The sequence below is a fragment of the Peromyscus leucopus genome, chromosome 1, assembly GCF_004664715.2.
Source record: "Peromyscus leucopus breed LL Stock chromosome 1, UCI_PerLeu_2.1, whole genome shotgun sequence".
Taxonomy (NCBI): Eukaryota; Metazoa; Chordata; class Mammalia; order Rodentia; family Cricetidae; genus Peromyscus; species Peromyscus leucopus.
The window spans coordinates 187,758,258-187,777,750 of record NC_051063.1 but is presented as its reverse complement, the minus strand read 5'-3'; the positions used below and the strand labels follow the sequence as shown (position 1 = coordinate 187,777,750).

The following is a 19,493-nucleotide window of genomic DNA, read 5'->3' as shown; positions in this document are numbered from 1 at the left end:
AATGAGTTCATGATTTGACTCATTCACTAAGACCAGTCAGGAATGTAACAGGGCCCCAGACTAGCACAACTATGGGATGGAAGTACCATTCAGGCTGTAAAACAGAATACATAGACAGTACCACCTGCCAAAAACGAAAACAAAGATCCAATCCTTCAAAATCCATCGTTCTGGGAAAGTCTCTAAATGTGCTAATCTTGCTTTTGCACTTCTGCGGCTCTGCTTCTAGCTGTTCTTGTTAACGCAGTAGGTCTTGTTAACTGAAGTAGGTCAACCCAGTGTAGTCACCAACAAAGACTTTCTATTGCCTTAAACCCATGCCTGAGCAGTCTTCTCTGGTGAATACCCAACAACATCGTAATTAAAAAAGATCTCAAGCTCAAGGCTGACCTGGGCCATATAAGACTGATCTCATCCAAACAAAAGGGAAACAGATGAACTAGTCAGCTTGATTTAGCCATTCTACAATATATAAGTAATATGCTGCTCACAAATATATAATCTTTATTGTCCGTTAAATAACTACAGGGGCCAGGGATGAGGCTCATGGATAGAGCACTTGTCTAGCATACATAAAACCACGGATTCATTTCAGTGCAAAGGAAAAAGTTAAGGAATTTGCTCACAGATAGCAACTTTAAAGTCCCGTCTGCCGCCCACAAATATTCAAACTTTCCCTCAGCCTGAAGACACCTGCAGGACTTGCCTCAGATGCACAAGGTTCTAAGTTCAATGGCCAGTACTGCCTCTCCACGATACATAGACACCCATGGGGTCTTTCTGCAGTTAAGCTAATTCAACACTGGGAGTATGTTCCTGGAGAGTCTGGGAGCTTGAGGCTGTTGCTGTTGGCTGTTGGTCATCCTTCTCTTCCAAGCTGTGCCAGATCCCATATCCAAAGTAGATAGCAAATCCTAAAAGGGAACAGAGACACTGAGGTCTGAGACACTGAGACACTCCTCTACCGGGATGCCCATCAGGGATTCTCCATGTGACCCCAGACAGTTTCAAAGAGAGGCAAGGAGAAGAATGTTGAACCCAGTTGACCAGGAATCTCTTCCCCAGAAATCGACTCACTCACCGATCACCATCCAGATTCCAAAGCGAATCCAGGTCCCGACAGTCATTTGCATCATCAGGTAGACATTCACAAAGACACTCAGCACAGGGAGCACGGGCAGTGCTGGAACCTGTGAGCACAGCCTGTGAGCACTTGTGTGCACAGACACCTGAGCCCTCTCCCCCCAGAGCTGAAGATCCAGCCCCTATCTAGGCTCTGTGGTCAGTGCCTACTCATACTGGAGACCCCATGGAATGGATGTACCAGGAGGCACAGGTACTGAGCAGAGAAACACTGGGCTGGCAGTTGTGAGCAAATAAAATGGCTTCTTTTTTTGTGTTTGGTTGGTTGGTTTGTTTGGTTTATTTTCTCAAGAGAGGGTTTCTCTGTGTAGCCCTGGCTATCCTGGAACTTGCTCTGTACACCAGGCTAGCCTCAAATTCAGAGATCTACCTGCCTCTGCCTCCCAAGTGCTGGGATTAAACATATATGCCACCACACCTGAGAGCAGATGTCTCCTTTCATGGACATGGGGTCTCAAATATCACAGTCCGACCTTGAACTCAATGTATGGGTCAGGAGGACCCTGAACTTCTGATCCGCAGCTCCCCTGTGCTGGAATTACTGTTATACACCACCTCTCCTGGTTTTTGTGGTGCTGGGATTAAGCCCGAGGCTTCATGCACTCTAGGCTATTGTTCCACCAGCTGACTACATTCTCATAGCCTTTTTTTCAGTACTGGGGATTATATCAGGATCCTCATGCATATTAAGCAAGTGCTCTGCCACTGAGTTACGTCTCCCAGACTTGGGAGTGAAACGCACTCTGGGTTTTGTTAGATTTTTGGTTTAGTTTGTTTGGGTTGGGGAGGGGTGATTTTGTTCTTGTTGGGGGGGGTTGAAGGGGACTGTTTTATTTTTGTTTGGTTGGGTGGGTGGTTGTTTGAGACAGGACCTCATGTAGCTAAGCCTGGTCAATCTCAAACTCATTTGAACACCTGATCTTCCTCCTTCTGCTTCCCTAGGATTAAAAGTATGAACATGTACCAACATATCTGCATTATTTTTATTTTGAGACAGAATTTCACTGAATTGCCTGAGCTGGCCTATAAGTTGCTGCAGCCTATGCTGGACTTTAAGGTGTGATCCTCCTGCCTCGGCCTCCTGAGTATCTGGGATCATACATCCATGGTGACATCTGGCTCTGTCCATTGGTATATTAGGAGGGAGTTGTTTATTGGATTGGTTGTTTCTGAGACAGGCTATCACTATGTTGCTCCTGCTGACCTGACCTGGCTGGCCTCAAAATCAGAGATTCCAGCCAGAAAGTAGTGGTGCACTCCTTTAACCCCAGCACTCAGGGAGGCAGAGGTGGTGATCTCTGTGAGCTAAGACTAGACTACACAGAGAAACCCTGTCTTGGGGCAGAGAAGGGGGAAGTTGGGGGGACCCTCAGCAATTCCCCCTGCTTCTGTCACCTGAGTGCTGGGATTAAAGACAAACAAGGACCACCGTGCCCTGCCTGTCCGTTGGTTTTATCAGTTCCCCGCCCCTTCCTTCCCTGGTGATGTGAAACATGCTTAGACCGTAAGTCGGGCATGACCACCCTCTTAGGGTGGCTTCCCTGAGAAAAGGAAGTCACCCACCTTGAAGTGGAGAGGAACGGTGCTCTGAGGCTGTCTCCAGATGACAATGACCACTCCGACAATGAGAAGCAACAGTGAAACAGTCACAGCTATCAAAGCTGGGTCTCCAGAGAACAGCTGTCCAGGCCACTGGGCCAGGACCAGGCACAGGAACTTCAGAAGAAGGACTGCAAATCAATTGGGGAGGAGAAGCATATCAGGACCCTGGGCCTCATCCCACCAAATCTGTCTGTACTGTGTCTCCCCCTCTGCTAATGATGTCCGCCACATGCTGTCTGATTCCAAATGCCCAAGGGGAAAGTCCTGGCACTCACCAAGCAGGGAGGCACATCTGTAGACAATCTGGCCAGATCGCAGAGTTGGCATGGTGTCTGTGGGGATACAGAGGCTCCTTGCAATTCCTGGAGTCCTTGCTGCGGAAACAGGCTCCGTGGATGAAGAAAATTCACAGAGTCAGCTCCATCTCAACAGCTCCACTCTCAGATTTCTCCTTCTTACAAGAGTTTAAGTTCTGGTCTGGCTGGTACCTGAATGAGTGAGATAGCGTGAGAACATGACCAGCTGCCCCCGTGCATCCAACAGACAGCCACGATAAGCATCCGGCCGTCTTCATGGCCCTGTAACCCTCAGCCAAGTGTGAAGGAGTCTCACCTGAGGACCAGAACAGAGAAGGCCACCAAGGAATAGGAGAGCAGGGTTCCTATGGATGTGAGGTCCACCAGGTCACTGAGCTCAACAAGGAAAGCCATAAGTGCTAAAGCAATAAGAATGAAAAATCAGTGTAGAAACGATGAGGAGTGTTAGCTCGTGGACACAGCAACCTGATGAAATTGATAAGGCTGGTTGTCTACCTGCGATAATTCCACAAAGGACAGTGGCTAGGACAGGGGTGTGTGTTCGAGGATGAACACGGGCGAGTCTCCGGAACAGGAGCCCATCTTCTGCCATGGAATAGACCACCCGAGGCACAGGGAAAATGGCACCTATGAGGCTATAAAGGGAAAAGGAGACTCTCGATAGTGACAATAGGCAGGCCCTGCTCCTTTAGACATTTCCCTTCCCTCTCTTCTCTCCTTATCAGGGGCAGGGACAGAAGAGAATCCAGAAGAGAAACCTTTGCTACCAACCTGGATGAAAGGGCACATAATGTTCCCACAGCCACTGCATACTGAGCAGGACCCCATCCAACGTGGATAAATGCCTGGGGCAAGGGACTGTCGGTGTGAATTTGGTAGTAGGGCATCATGAGGGTGAGTGCCGCGGAAACACCAAAGTACATCAGAAAGCAAACAAAGAGTGAGGTCACGATGCCCAGTGGGATGGCGCGCTGCGGGGAGCGGACCTCTTCGCCTGCAGGAATGAAGCCGACCTTGAGTCAGAAACATTCGCAGGCCACCACACAAACCCTCTCCCCCTCCCATGCTCCCAAAAGCAGGCTGACCCTCCACCAGCCCTGTGTCCTAGGGTAGTCCAAACCATGACCATGCTTTTGATCGGACAGAGGGGCTACCACACCTGTGGTCGCAATACAGTCGAAACCAATGAAGGCGAAGAAGCATGTCGCTGCACCACGGAGAATCCCGTTCAAACCAAAAGGCACGAACCCTCCAGAGCCCAGAGGACCCAAGCTGTAGCAAGAGAAGGAAGGAGGAAAACACTGAAGGGCAACAGGGCATGGTGGCGCATGCCTAAAATCCCGGAACTCAGGAACTGGACACGGAAGGATCATGGGTTCACAGCCAACTCTGACCACATACCTCAGGAGTCAGCCTGGGCTACATATACATAGCAAGACCTTGTCTCAAACAAACAAAAACAGTGAGGAGCCTGGACAAGGGATGCCAAGGTGTAACCGAGCTGGTAGAGTGCGTGTTTAGCGTACATGAGGCTCTGGTTTGGTCCCAACACTGCACAGCGCGTGTATAATCCTGGCACTTGGCAAGTGGAAGCAATTACATGGTGAGTTGGATGCCAGGCTGGAGTCCATGATACCTGACTCAAAAAACACTGTAAATGGGACTAGAGGCATGACTCAGCAGCTTAGAGCACTGGCTGCTCTTCCAGAGGACCTGGGTTCAATTCCTAGCACCCAAACGGTAGTTCACCTCCATGTTTGACTCCAGTTATAGGGGATCCAAGGCCCTCTTCTGGCCTCCATGGGCACCAGGCATGCACACGGTGCATATACATAGATTTCAGCCATCACTCACACACAAATATGAAACATTGCCAGGCATAGTGGCACACGCCTTTAATCCCAGCATTTGGGAGGCAGAGGCCAGTGAATCTCCGTGAATTCAAAGCCAGCCTGATCTATATAGGGAGATCCAGAATGGCTAGAGCTACATAGTGAGACTCTGTCTTGAAAAAAAAAAAAATGTAAAATAAACAAGTCTTAAAAATAATTCAAGGGTTACTTGAAACTGGAAAATATTTTCTCTGTAGAAAACAGTAAAAATGATAACATTTCCCAATTTTGGCCCTTTTAAGCCAAATAATAGCTGAATTATACATAAAAACATTGATTAGATTCTGGAATACAGAAGAAGAACCTGTTTTTATGTTCAAGCTATCTGTGTATTATTTTTCCTACATCTGTACATAAAATGTTTTTACATTCAAAAAAAGGGACAAATACTATAGAATTGTATTACATGAAATATATAGAATATGCAAATTCATAGAGACAGAAAGATTAGACATTATCTCAAAATGAAGAAGAAAGGAATATAGAGCAATGATTTCCTAAGTACAGAATTTCTGTGTTGGTTTTTTTTTTTTTTTTTTTTTTTTTTGTTGTTGTTTTTGGTTTTTTGAGACAGAGTTTCTCTGTGTAGCTTTGTACCTTTCCTGGGACTCACTCTATAGACCAGGCTGGCCTCGAACTCACAGAGATCCACCTGCCTCTGCCTCCCGAGTGCTGGGATTAAAGGCTTGCGCCACCACCGCCCGGCCAGAATTTCTGTTTTATGTGATGGAAAAGCCCCACAAACAGACAGTAATATCAGGACATAATATCAGGAATGTAATAATCAATACAATTAATGTAATTGATGAATATCATAAATAGAGTTATTGAATAAATACTACAAATGTAATCAATGAATATCACAAATGTAATTAATATGAGTGTAATTAAATAAATGTAAGTAAGTAAAATGAGTTATAGGCAATTTCCACTGTACCCCTCTGTTGGCCCACAGTTCTGGGCTGCTATGTGCCTCATTCGGACCCACTAGCCAGACCCCTTACTCCCCACCCGGTCCTGGCTTGAGCTAGCCGTGTCCTCGGGGGCCCTGACCTGTCAGTGCCGTTGGACCCCAGCGCGGCCAGCTTGTAGTCCTCCTCCGTGAGCTGCCAGTTGTGTAGACTGCCCTTCACGAAGCCGGAGAGGGAGACAAAGCACAGCACCAGGAGATTCACTCCTGTGAACACTCTGGTGGCCAGGGCTGACTCCCGCGCTCCCAGGGCCAGGATTCCTGCAGGAAGACAGACCGGACCAATGGGGAGGAGGCGGTGAAAAGAAATCCTAAGGCAGCTGCCGGGGCACACACCTGGACTACCAGCACGCAAGTGATGGAGTTAAACAGTTTCACCAACCCGGCCACCCAGGAAGGAAGAGCGTGGGTCGAAATCAAAATCTCAGGCCGGAGAGATGGTTCATTGCTTTAGAGTAACAGCTGCTCTTGCAGAGGTACTCATACGGTGGCTGACCACCATCCATAACGCCTGCGTCAGGCGGTGCGATGCCTCCAGCACCAGCACCATGCCACCAGGCAGATACTTGATACTTGGGGCACACACGTACATGCAGGCAAAACGCAGACGCATGAAATAAGTAAATCTTTTCTTTTTTTTTTCTTTTAATTTGGTCTTCATACAGCAGAAAGGCTTGCGAGATGGTTTATCGGGTAAAAAGCCTTGCCGCCGGGCAGTGGTGGCCCACGCTTTAATCCCAGCACTCGGGAGGCAGAGGCAGGCGGATCTCTGTGAGTTCAAGGCCAACCTGGTCTACAGAGGGAGTTCCAGGACAGGTGCAAAGCCACACAGAGAAACCCTGTCTCGAAAAACCAAAAAAAATAAATAAATAAAAAATAAATAAAATAAAATAAATAAAAAATAAAAAGCCTTGCCAAGATGGCTGGCAGCCTGAGTTCTGTCTCCAGGCCCTTAAATGGTAGAGGGGGCCATAGTCCACAGTTTGTGCCATGCCCTCCATATGCATGCACCCACATGCATACACATAAATAAATGTAATTACAGAAGTAGAAGCTAATTCCATGTTGATGGGTCTCAGCAGAAGATTGAGGCGGAGGAAGGGCGTACCTCATACATCCAGTGGTGGAAAGCTAGGCATGCTGTTACCCAGCCTCCTACCACACACCCACAGCTCCCAGTACAGGGGAAGCCCTTGCCTCCTCACTCTGCCCCCCTGTGCCTTGCGTCTCACAACTTCCGCCAGCCACCATCCTCCCACAGACGCTGACAGCCCCTCTCCGGCCTGTCTCACCAGTGAGGAGCAAAACCAGGCCAAATGCAAAAAAGTCTGGATACTCGGCCAGGAAGCTGGGCACTTGCATGGGGATGGCATGCTGCAGGGCTTGGGAGATGCGGTTCCCTATGAGGCTGTCAAAAGCTGCGCTCCAGGCCCGGGCCACACTGGCTGCACCTGCAGGAGGAAAAGGAGCCTTCATTTACAAGCAGAAAGTGATCCCTTAGCATAAAGAGAGAGAAATAGCTAATCTCAATCACTGCTGGGGGGCAGGGCGGTGAAAAACAGGAAAGATGCATAACCTCAAAAGAGTTTCCTGGGCTAGGCATTTAGCTAGGTGGCAGAGTGCTTGCCTAGCACACACAAGGCCCTGGGATTGAGCCCCAGCACTGCAAAATGGTGGTCTAGGAAATTTTCAACAATGTAACAGATAAACACTCCAAAATGATGAAGTGTAGGTAAAACTTTATCTGCCTGGCATATACAAAGAATTCCTAGCCCAGCCTGCAGGCCATTAATCCTAGCACTCAGGAACAGGAACAGCTAGTGTATTCCCTGACAGCCAGGGCCACACAGAGAAACCCTGTCATCAACACACACACACACACACACACACACACACACACACACACACACACACAAGAATTCCTGGCAGGCTGAGTGTAGTGACTATGCCTATGATTCCCAACTTTTTGTTTGTTGTTTGTTCGTTTGTGTTTTGTTTTGTTTTGAGACAGGGTTTCTCTCTGTAGTTTTTGGTGCCTGTCCTGGATCTTGCTCTGTAGACCAGGCTGGCCTCGAACTCACAGAGATTGCCTGCTCTGCTCTGTGTTTAAGGCATGCACCACCTGTGTTTTGTGTTAATATTTGTATCTAATAAATTTATCTGGTCAGAGAAAGACAGATAAAAAACTAGAAAATGGCATCAACTTAATCAGATTCAAGATAGAAATCTTGGATCTCTGTGATTCAAACATTAAAACAAGATTGACAAACAAAAAAGCACAACCAATAGAAAAAAAAAAAAAAAAAATAGAAGTTTTGCTGGTTAAACATGTGGCCTGGTTAACTCAGCTTTTGAGCATAATTCAGCTGAGACCATTCCGTGAGGACACAGAGCTTCCAGTCTGAGAAACAAGATCAGCTGAGATCTGGCCAGTGAGTTAGCTGTGCTTGTTCTGTCTCTCTGATCTACCGCAGACCCAATAACTGGCTCGGTTTGATTTTATTAATAGGAACTTTTGAGATTCCTGCTACAACCACCACTGCCCGTGATCCCAACTTTTAGGAGGTAGATGCTGGAGGATCAGGAATTCAAGGTCATCCTCAGTTACACAGGAAGATCAAGGCCAACCTACATGAAACCTTGACAAAAAGAAAAAGCCAGGCATGGAGGTGCACACCTTTAATCCCAGCATTCAGAAGGCAGAGACAGAAAAACTCTGAGTTCAAAGTCATCTTAATCTACTTAGTGAGTTCCAGGTCAGCCAGGGCGATATAATGAAACCCTGTCTCAAAGCAGATGTGGCTGGAGAGGTTGCTGAGGGATGAAGAGTGCATAGCTCTTCCATGAGACCTGAGATTGGTTTCCAGTATCCATATCAAGTGATCTGTAACTCCTGCTCCAGAGGGACGTCTGCGCTCCCATGTACACACATATACATAATTAAAAATAAAGCAAACCTTAAAAACAGAAAAGGAAGGAGAGGATGGGGAACCAGGCCAGGCCAAGTGACTCATGCCTATAATCCCAGCACTTGGTATGTAGAAGCAGGTATATCTGGGATTCAAAGCTGTCTTATGCTCTATGCCAAAGCGAGTCTGGGCTACATGAGACCCTGCATCCATAAAAATAAAGCCAGAACTCCTGTAAGTCATGGTGGGTCTCACACCAATATGCCTAGTGCTGGGGAGGCAAGGCTAAGAGTATCTCCACAAGTGTGAGGACATCCTGATCTCCATAGTGAGACTGTCTCAAACCAAAGGAAATCTGGAAAAAGAGCCATTCACGCTACAAATCATTTCTTCCAGATTAATCCCTTAAGGAAGCAGCAAAAAGAGAGAATGCCATCTGGGGTCCCACACTACCCGAGTCCCACCACCCAAATAAATGGCAATGCTTGTGAATAAGTGTAAGAACGCACTTTGCCCGTCCCTCTCCGCCTCATCCCCACGCCCACTGGAAGACCCCACACCTACTCACCAATGATGTAGGAGAGGATGAGGTTCCAGCCAGTGATGAAAGCCAGCAGCTGGCCCACGGTGACATAGCTGTAGAGGTATGCCGAACCCGAACACGGCACCCTGGCCCCAAACTCCGCGTAACAGAGCCCAGACAGCACAGAAGACAGAGCAGCCACTAAGAAGCAGATAATGATAGATGGTCCAGCTTTCTCTCTGGCTACCTCCCCAGCCAGGACGTACACGCCTGCTCCCAAGGTGCTGCCCACACCCAGGAACACCAAGTCCAAAGTGGTCAAGCATCTGGACAAGGGCGACTCAGACTGTTCATTTGCCGTCAGGGGCCGCCGGCGTACCAACTTCTGGCCAAAGTGATGGACATACTGCCACAACATCCTAGGTGCCTGGTGGATCCAAACTCTGCTGGAAAAAAAAACGAGATGAGATATCAAGAATGATTGATTACCTGACAGGCTGTGGTGGGCCCCGCCTTTAATCCCAGCATTTGGGATGCGGGCAGGCAGATCTCTGTGAGTTCAAGACCACTATGGTCTACATAGTGAGTTCCAGAACAGCCAGAGCCACCTAGTGAAACCCCGCCTCAAGAAAAACAAAACTGGCCGGGCAATGGTGGCACACCCCTTTAATCCCAGCACTCAGGAGGCAGACTCACTCTTTGTGAGTTCGAGGCCAGCCTGGTCTACAAAGTGAGACACAGGAAAGGCCCAAAGCTACACAGAGAAACCCTGTCTCGAAAAACCAAAAAAGAAAAAAAAAAAGAAAAAGAAAAACAAAACTAAACAGAACAAAATAATAACAGTAGTAATAATAAAATAATAATAATAATAAAGTCATGTGTCTACAAACATAAATTAAAATTCCACCAATGCTCTTCAAAAACAACCCACTTTGCTTCCAAGTCAAACCACAAAAAATTAGCTATAACTTAGCTAGGTAAGATAGTGCAGGCCTTTAATCCCAGCACTCTAAGAGGCAGAGGCAGTCAGATCTCTGAGAGTTTCAGGCCGGCCAGGTCTATAAAGTGAGTTCCTGAACAGCCAGAGCTGTTACACAGAGAAGCCCTGTTCAAAAAAAAAAAAAAAAAAAAAAAAAAAAAAAAAAAAAAACTAAATGAAAGTAAATGAATGAATGGATAAATAAATTAGCTGTAACTTCCTGGTAGCTGTGTGTGTGTACCTGTCACCCAACCCCTCTAAGTGCACTCAATCTTCATCCTGCCCTAAGGTTGAAAGGCTGAGGCCCCTCACTGTTCCAATAAAGCAGTCTCAGCCTGGTGAGATCAAATCTGTCTGCCTCTGGCTATTCTGGAACTCGCTCTGTACACCAGGCTGGCCTCTGAGTCAGAGTTCCACCTGCCTCTGCCCAACCTAAAAATGAGATCTTTGAAAAGGAATGAATGATTTCGATTGCACCTGGGCTTACAGGTGAACCTTGAAGTTTAGATAAACTGTTCACAAGACAGTTTCAGGCAGTGAGGTAGCAATTGTTGAATTCCAGAATGATGACCCTCACTCAATCTTCATCCTGCCGTAAGGTTGAGGCCCCTCACTGTTCCAATAAAGCAGTCTCAGCCTGGTGAGATCAAATCTGTCTGCCTCTGGCTGTCCTGGAACTTGCTCTGTAGACCAGGCTGGCCTCAGACTCAGAGACCCACCTGCTTCTGCCTCCCAAGTGCTGGGATTAAAGGTGTGTACCACCACTGCCCAGCATGTGGCCAGTTTTAACTGCACAGAGTTGTGGCCAACTCAGTCCACATCTACCAGTGGCACCAGAGCCAGCCACACAACATCACTGGCTATGATAAACTACTCACCATGCTTAGTTGTACCTCAGTGTCCCAAGGAATCGTTTCCAGGACCCTATGCGGATACCAAAACCCATAAATGCTAGTCTCTCACAGAAAACGGCTGTTTGCACAGAGCCTAGCCACTTAGATACTTTTATTACAGCTGTTGTTTTTTACAATCCTGGGGAACCAACTCTGAGTCTCACAAATGCAAAGTACATGCTCTACTGCAATATCATGCCCAGCCTAATTTTTTTCAACCCTCACAGATCTATACCTTGGAAAGATCTCTAGGGGCTGGAGAGATGGCTCAGTGGTTAAGAGCACTGGCTACTCTTCCAGAGGTCGCAGGTTCAATTCCCAGCACCCACATGGCAGCTCATGCCTGTCTATAACTCCAATTCCAAGGAATCTGACACCGTCACACAGACATACATGCAGGTAAAACATCAATGCCCATAAAATTAATTTTAAAAAAAAATCTCTATATAGACCTAAGCTCAATGGACTGGAATTCAGACCCCCAAATCTTGTGTAAATGCCAGATGAATGCAGGAGCCCACCTTTAATTCTGGCCTCCAAAGGAAACAGAGGAACCCCAAAGGAAGTTGCCTAGGAAGACTAGCCACATCAGTCAGTTCTAGGTTTGATTAAGAGACCCTGTCTCAGCTGGGCAGTGGTGGTGCACGCCTTTTATCCCAGCACTCGGGAGACAGAGGCAGGCAGATCTCTGTGAGTTCCAGGCTAGCCTGGTCTACAGAGTAAGTTCCAGGACAGGACTGTTTCACAGAGAAACCCTGTCTCAAAAACTCAAAAAAAAAAAAAAAAGAAAGAAAGAAAGAAAGAAAAAAAAAAAAAAAAAAAAAAAAAAAGAAAGAAAGAGAGACCCTGTCTCAGTAAGTAAGATAGAGGAGTGATAGAAGATGATTCTGGACCTCAACCTCCACATGTACACAGCCCATCCATGCTCCCCCACACATACCAACATACATACACAGGTACACACACACACACACACACACACACACACACACACCTCACACACACAAATGGAAAAAGTAAATAACATTCTTTTAGAATGAACCATGTAAAAAACACAGCTCTCACCTCAAATAGGGTAAAAGAGTTTCTTCTGGAGGCAATTGTAAGCAACTATGAACAAAGATTTAGGTTACCTCGAGTCCCATGTTCCAATGTAGAAGCAGTTTCATTCAGTTTTTATACTAAGGAGTTTGAAGTCAAGGTGCTTTTCAAATCCATTGATGGAACTATTAAGTGGGTAGTTTCAGCAAAGAGAAATCTCAGCCACAGGCCTCAGATGTTGTCTGGTGGTTCAGACCTCTGGTTGTTAGAGAATAGGGTTTTGCTAAATTAATGCATTCCAAAGGGTTTTTATCTGCTAAATCATGGAATGTCAGGTCCAACAGAGTGCTATTTAGGAAATAACCACTTAGTGGACTCAAGATAAATAACAGCCCAAGATAAACTCTAAATTAGACTCTGGACCTGCAACATGCCAACCCTTCACAATCATTAAGGTTCTAATCAATCATCGGTGTAGAATGTTCAGTTTGAAGACGTAGTTTCTTTCCTGAAACTTCTGTTCAGAGAACGAAAGCCAAGAAAAGAACCTCAAAGCATCTAAACATATCCAATCCCAACCTCTGACGACATTAAGTGGACACTCATATGTTTTTTCCCTACTGTACTCACAGCACAAATCACTTCTCCGACCCCAAAAAATGTGTTAAGTAACCAGAATTACTATTGCTGTGATGAAACACCATGATCAAAAAGCCAGTTGGAGAGGAAACAGCTTATTTGGTTTACACACAGCACTGTTCATCATTGAAGAAAGGACAGGAACTCAAGCAGGGCAGGGAACCTGGAGGCAGAAGCTGATGCAGACACCATGGAAGGATGCTGTTTACTGGCTTAATTCCCCATGGCTTACTTAGCCTATTTTCTTATAGAACCCGGGATTACCAGCTCAAGATTGGAACCACCCACAATGGGCTGGGTCCTCCTCCATCAATACTAATGAAGAAAATGCTCTAGAGGCTTGCATACAGCCTGATATTATGGAGGCATTTCCTTAATTGAGGCTCCCTCCTCTCAGATGACTTTAGCTTGTGTCAAGTTGATGTAAAATTGTCCATCACACCCTGTCACCCCAACATGGCAGATACCAACTAAATGTCCATGCATCAAATCCAGTTCTGACACTATCTGGAGTTAACAGTGAATCCATAAATTCAAGGCTCCAACCCCCCAAACTGGCCCACTTTAGACCTACCTGCAACCCCAAGCCTCAGGAACCTCTGACCTATCAGCTAAAAATTATCCTCCCAAGACTCCCCACTTCCCAAATTTTATTAAAGAGCTAAATTGCCTCACAGAAATCAAGGAAAACACTATTCTTACATCAATTATTTCTGGGGTTGCTTTAATTTTTTTTTTTTTTCCCGAGACAGAGTCTCACTTTGTAGCCCTGGCTGTCCTGAAACATACTATGTAGACCAGGCTGGCCTCAAACTCAGATCCTCCTTCCTCTGCCTCCTAAGTGCTGGGATGATAGGTGTGCACCTCTGTGCCTATCTTGCTTATTTCATTTATTTGATTTGAAAATGAAACAGAATCTCCTGTCTCTCAGATCAGGTTCAAACTCATTAGGTAAAAATGGCTTGAACGTGTGATCCTCCTGCCTCCCCTTCCCATAGTTGGTAATATGTATAGGTTTAAGATACCTCACCAGATTTAAGTAGTGCTAGAGAGGAAACCCAGGGTTTCCATAGTAACCAAGCACTCTATCCACTGAGCTAAATCCCCACAGCTTGGACTGGTTTACTATAAAGGACATGTTAAGCCTGGCATAGTGGCTCAGGGCTAAAATCAGAGCTCAGGAGACTGACATGAAGGTTTGCCAGGAATTTGAGGCTAGCCTGGGCTACAAACTGAAACCCTGTCCTGAGAAAACTGAGCAAGTTAAAAAAAGTAAAAGACATTTAAGCCGGGCAGTGGTGGTGCACACCTTTATTCCCAGCACTGGGGAGGCAGAAGCGGAAGGATCTCTCTGAGTTCCAGGCAGCCTGGTCTGCAGAGTGAGTTCCAGGACTGCTAAGGCTGTTACACAGAGAAAGCTTATCTTGAAAAACCAAGAGAGAGAGAGAGAAGAGAAAGGCCAGGTTAGTGCTTCAAGCCTGTAATACCAGGACTCAGGAGGCTGAGGTCAAAAAAAAAAGAAAGAAAGAAAACCTGGGCTACAAAATGAGTTTCCCACCCTCCTGGTGTATAGACTTGAGACCCTGTCTTAATAAAACCAAAAGAAATACAAATAAGTAAGCAAATGGATTCATTTTGCTCGTCTGTTTTCTGTTTTGTTTTGTTTTTCAAGACAGGATTTCGGTGTAACAGTGCTGGCTGTCCTGCAACTTGCTTTGTCGACCACACTGGCCTTGAATTTACAGTAATCCTCCTGCCTGTGCCTCCAGAGTGCTGGGATTAAAGGCGCGTGGCACCACCCCCCTGCTGAATTCAAATTTTTCTTAAGGATACAAAGACCGCAGAGGAAGAGTAGGATGCCGCCTGGGACGGTCGGGGGGGGGGGGGGGGGTGTACGTAGGGGGAGGGGTTTTAGAGGGAGGGGGTTGGGGGAGAGGGGGGAGACATGCAGTTAGGGCTGCCATTCTCCCAGCCTCTTGATTAAGTCTTTCTTTACCTGCCTCCAAGACTCTGCTTCCAAAAGCCCTTTTAACCCTGCGCTCCTGGATCCTACCGGGGTAAAACTGACTGCTGAGAAGGTAACCAGAAAGGCTTGTTTGTTTGGATTCCTAAACGCCTCTCCACCAACATTCCTCACAAACCTGGGGCGGACTTAATTCTGTAACTCACTTCGGGAAAGACAATTTCTATCTCCAGACTTGGCCCCGGGCGATGAAGTAGAGACAGAAACTGCCAACAAAAGCTTAAAAAAAAAAAGCCCAGGGGAGATGGTAACGCACACCTGGGATGCCAACGTAAGATATAGCCACAATTTGGAGGCCAGGCTGAGCTACCGTGGGTTCTAAACTGGCAAGGCAGCCTGGTTTACAGGGAGAGTTCCAGGCCAGCCAGGGCTACATACTGAGACCCAGTTTGGGAAAGAAAACAAAAAACAAAAAACAAAAAAAAGGGGGGGGGCCTGGGGAGCACCATCTTGGGCCGGTAGGATGGATCAATAGTAAAGGCACTTGCCACCAAGTCTGACCACACAAGTTCGAATCTCAGTCCTACAGGTTGTACACCACAGGACTCATGTGTCCACATATATACACCCTTATACACAAAGAAAAGCTTTTTTCCCCTTTATCAGACATATTTCCACCCACAACAGCAAAGTGTTGAAACACTCTTCCAAGAAAGTCCTCACAGACTTACCAGAGCCACTGTTGGAAATCCTGGAGCTCTGGGTCTGCTCCTGAAGCTGAGGTTGGTACCTGTGCCGGTCAGAAACTGAAGGTTCTTTAAGGCAGCAGGTAGGAGTCACAGCATTCAAATAGCTGCTGGAAAGTGCCTGGTAGGTAGGGTGGGGACAGAAAGGGATGGACAGAGATCATCTGTCTTAAAGCAAGAGAAGCTTTTTTCCTAGTTTTTTTTAGACAGGGTCTCACTTTAGAGACCAGGCTGGCTTCGAACTCACAGGAATCTCCTTGCTGATGCTTTCAGAATACTGGGATTAAAAGTGCCTCTACACTTTTAACATTATAATTAAAATAATAATAATATACAGAGCTGGAGGATGGTTCAGTGGTGGTTGCTACTCTCCCAGGGGACAGAGGCTCTGTTGCCAGCATTCATGCCTGGCCACCTGAAATGGCCTGTCACTCCAATTCCAGGAGATCTGACACCTCAGACTTCTGTGGGCACCTGTACTCATGGGCACATACCCCACCACACACATATTCATATAATTTAAAATAATAAATCTTTAAAAAAAAAAAAATAAGAGCCAGGCATGGTGGCACACAACTTTAATCCCAGCACTTAGGATGCAGAGGCAAGGCAGCTCTGTGAGTTCAAGGCCAGGCAGGCCAGCCAGGGCTGTACAGAGAAACCCTGTCTCAAAAAGCAAAAGAGAAAAATACATGCCTTAAGTCAGCACTCTGGAAGGTGAGGCTGGCAGATTCCTGTGAGTTTGAGACTAGCCTGGCCTATAGGTCCAGGCCAGCCAGGGCTATATAGTAAGACCCTGTCTCTCCTCCTCCTCCTCTTCCTCCTCCTCCTCCTCCTTTCTCTCTCTCTCTCTCTCTCTCTCTCTCTCTCTCTCTCTCTCTCTCTCTCTGGTTTTTTTGAGACAGGGTCTCACTGTGTAGCCTCTGCCTTCTGAGTGCTGGGATTAAAGGAATGTGCCACCACAAGTGGGTGAGACCCTGTCCAAAAAAAAAATTAGGAAAGAAAGAAAAAAATGTAAAAATAATAAGAAATAAATAGGCGGGAGAGATGGGGAGAGATGGTTCAGTGGTTAAGAAGCACTTGCCATTCTTCTAGAAGACCTGATACAATTCCCAGCACCCACACGAGGCATCTCCCAACCACCTGTGACTTCAGCTCTGGGGGATCTGGTATTTCTGACCTCTGAGGGAACCTGTACTCACATGCACACATATACACATAAAGAGAGTTTCAATTTATAAAAATAAATCTTAAATAAGTAGGGGCTGGTGTAGCAGGAATCTTCAGAGTTCTTATTAATAAAATCAAACCTGAGCCAGGTATTGGGGTGAATGCTGGAAGTTCAGAGAAGCAGAAGAAACCACAGCTACCTCACCTCCCCTTGCCAACTCCTCAGCTGATCCTGTTTCCTCAGGCTGGAAGCCTCTGAGTCGTCATCCAGAATGAATCTCAGCTGAAGTGTGCTGCTCAACACCTAAAAATTTAACCAGCCAAATGCTTCTAGTTTCTGGTCTCCACGCCTTATATATCTTTGTGCTTTCTGCCATCACTCTCTGGGATTAAAGGCTCACTTTTTGGGATTAAAGGCATGTGTCACCATGCCTGGCTGTTTCCAGTGTGGCCTTGAAATCACAGAGATCCAGAGGGATTTCTACCTCTGGAATGCTAGGATTAAAGGTGTGAGTGCCACCATTTTCTAGCCTTTGTATCTAGTGGCTGTTCTGTCTCTGACCCCAGATAATTTTATTAAGGTGCACAATATTTTGGGGAACACAATACCACCACAGGCTGGAGAAATGGATAAGTGGTTAAGAGCACAGGCCGCTCTTCCAGAGGACCCGGGTTCCAGCACCGACATCAGGCAGCTCACAACCATCCATAACTTTTTTTATGTTTTAGGGGGAATGGACACCTTCTTCTGACCTCCTTGGGCACCAAATGCACACATTGCACAGATATATATGCAGGCAAAACACCCACACTCACAAGATAAAAATAACAAATTTTAAAAAATAAACAGTATAAGGCCAGCAAGGTAACTCATCAGGTGATGGTGCCTGTTATTAACCCTGAGGGCCCGAGTTCTATACACAGGCTCCACCTGGTAGAAGTAGAGAACCAACTCCTATAGGCTATCCTTTGGCCAAATATGAATGCCCACATATGCACAAGTGCGCACACACACACACACACACACACACACACACACACACGCATGCATGCATGCAAAATGAATAAAAATGTAACATAAAAAAATTTTTGAGAGGCTAGAGAGATGGCTCAGAGGTTAAGAGCACTGGCTGCTCTTCCAGAGGTCCTGAGTTCAATTCCCAGCAACCACATGGTGACTCACAACCACAGTAATGAGATCTGGTGCCCTCTTCTGGCCTGCAGGCATACATGCAGGCAGAACACTGTCTACATAATAAATAAATAAATCTTTTTTAAAAATTATGTTTGTAAAAATGAAAAAAAAAAAAACATGAGTTGGGTACACCTGAGAGGGATTTTTAAAAGGCCTTGAAATTAAAGACCTAATTTAATCTAGATCATTTGAGGTGATATCCACCTTCATCTGATTAGTGGCTGTGCACACCATTAAGCCCAGCACTCGGGAGGTAGAATCAGTTGGATTTTCGGAGTTTGAGGCCAGCCAGGGCTACAAAATGAGTTCCAGGGCTACACAGATAAATCCTTTCTCAAAAACACCAAAATAAATAAATAGATAGATAGATAGATAGATAGATAAAAATAAAACAAAGTATAAGATCCAACTTTAATCTTGATCATACCTTCTGGTGGCAGTGTACATATATTAAAGGACACCGAAGGAGGAAGCTATGGCTTTCCCTGCTTGCCTAGCTCTGACTACCAAGTTCACCACTTTACCAGTGTTAGAGCATGCTTCCTTAGAATTGTGGTGTATACTGAAGACCAGCTGAGATACACAGCCTCATGAACTGAACAACTACTGAGTTCTTCAAATTTCCATTGGTAGCAGCCATTGATGGACTATCTAAACCACAGTTTGTGTGACATTCTAATAAATCCACTTTCTTCCTAAAAATAAATAAATAAATAAATAAAACTTTCCAGGTGGGTGCTGAAAAAAATTAATTTTGGCTGGGTATTATGTTGACTGTCTCTGATCACAGTACTCCAGAGGCAGAGGCAAGTGGATAACTGTGAGTCTGAGGCAAGCTTGGTCTACATAATGAATTCCCAGCCAGCCAAGGCTACATAGTAAGATCCTGTCTCAAAAAATATTTAAATATGGGGCTGGAGAGATGGCTCAGCAGTTAAGAGCACTGGCTGCTTTTCCAGAGGACCCAGGTTCAATTCCCAGCACCCACATGGTGGCTCACAACCACAGTAATGAGATCTGATGCCCTCTTCCGGCCTGCTAGTATATGTGCAGACAGTGTATACATAATAAATAAATAAATCTAAAAAAAAATTAAATACACAACATAATGTTAAATATTTTCACATTTGGAGGGGGGCGATTAGAGAGATGGCAATTTAAAAAAGCCTTCTTTCAGAGAACTTGTGTTCTGTTCTCAGGCAATTCACACTGCTTGTTGTCAAGCCTGAAGACCTGAGTTCTATATCCAGGCTCCACAAAGTGGAAAGAGTGAGCCACTCCTACAAGCCAATTCCAGGGCATCTGGCACCTTCTCCTGACCTCTGAGATCACTTGCACATACATAGTATTCATACGCACATGCCAAATATAAACAATGTTGAGGGGACTGGAGAGATAGCTCAGGGGTTAAGAGCACTGGCTGTTCTTCCAGAGGTCCTGAGTTCAGAACATTTCTGTGAGTTCCAGGCCAGTCTGGTCTACAGAGTGAGATCCAGGACAGGCACCAAAAC

At 46.0% G+C, this 19,493-nt stretch overlaps 1 protein-coding gene across 1 annotated transcript; it reads right to left on the bottom strand.

The window, feature by feature from the left end:
* Positions 1-484: 484 nt before the first annotated feature.
* On the bottom strand, positions 485-9,797 carry LOC114688228 (cationic amino acid transporter 3-like). The gene is given in 12 exon segments (XM_028862851.2): positions 485-914; positions 1,082-1,190; positions 2,707-2,873; positions 3,021-3,153; positions 3,155-3,233; positions 3,358-3,460; positions 3,558-3,697; positions 3,834-4,056; positions 4,222-4,334; positions 6,008-6,185; positions 7,217-7,375; positions 9,402-9,797. Coding segments are annotated over 12 exon segments (1,905 nt in total). The 5' UTR covers positions 9,775-9,797; the 3' UTR covers positions 485-786.
* Between the last annotated feature and the right edge of the window lie 9,696 nt (positions 9,798-19,493).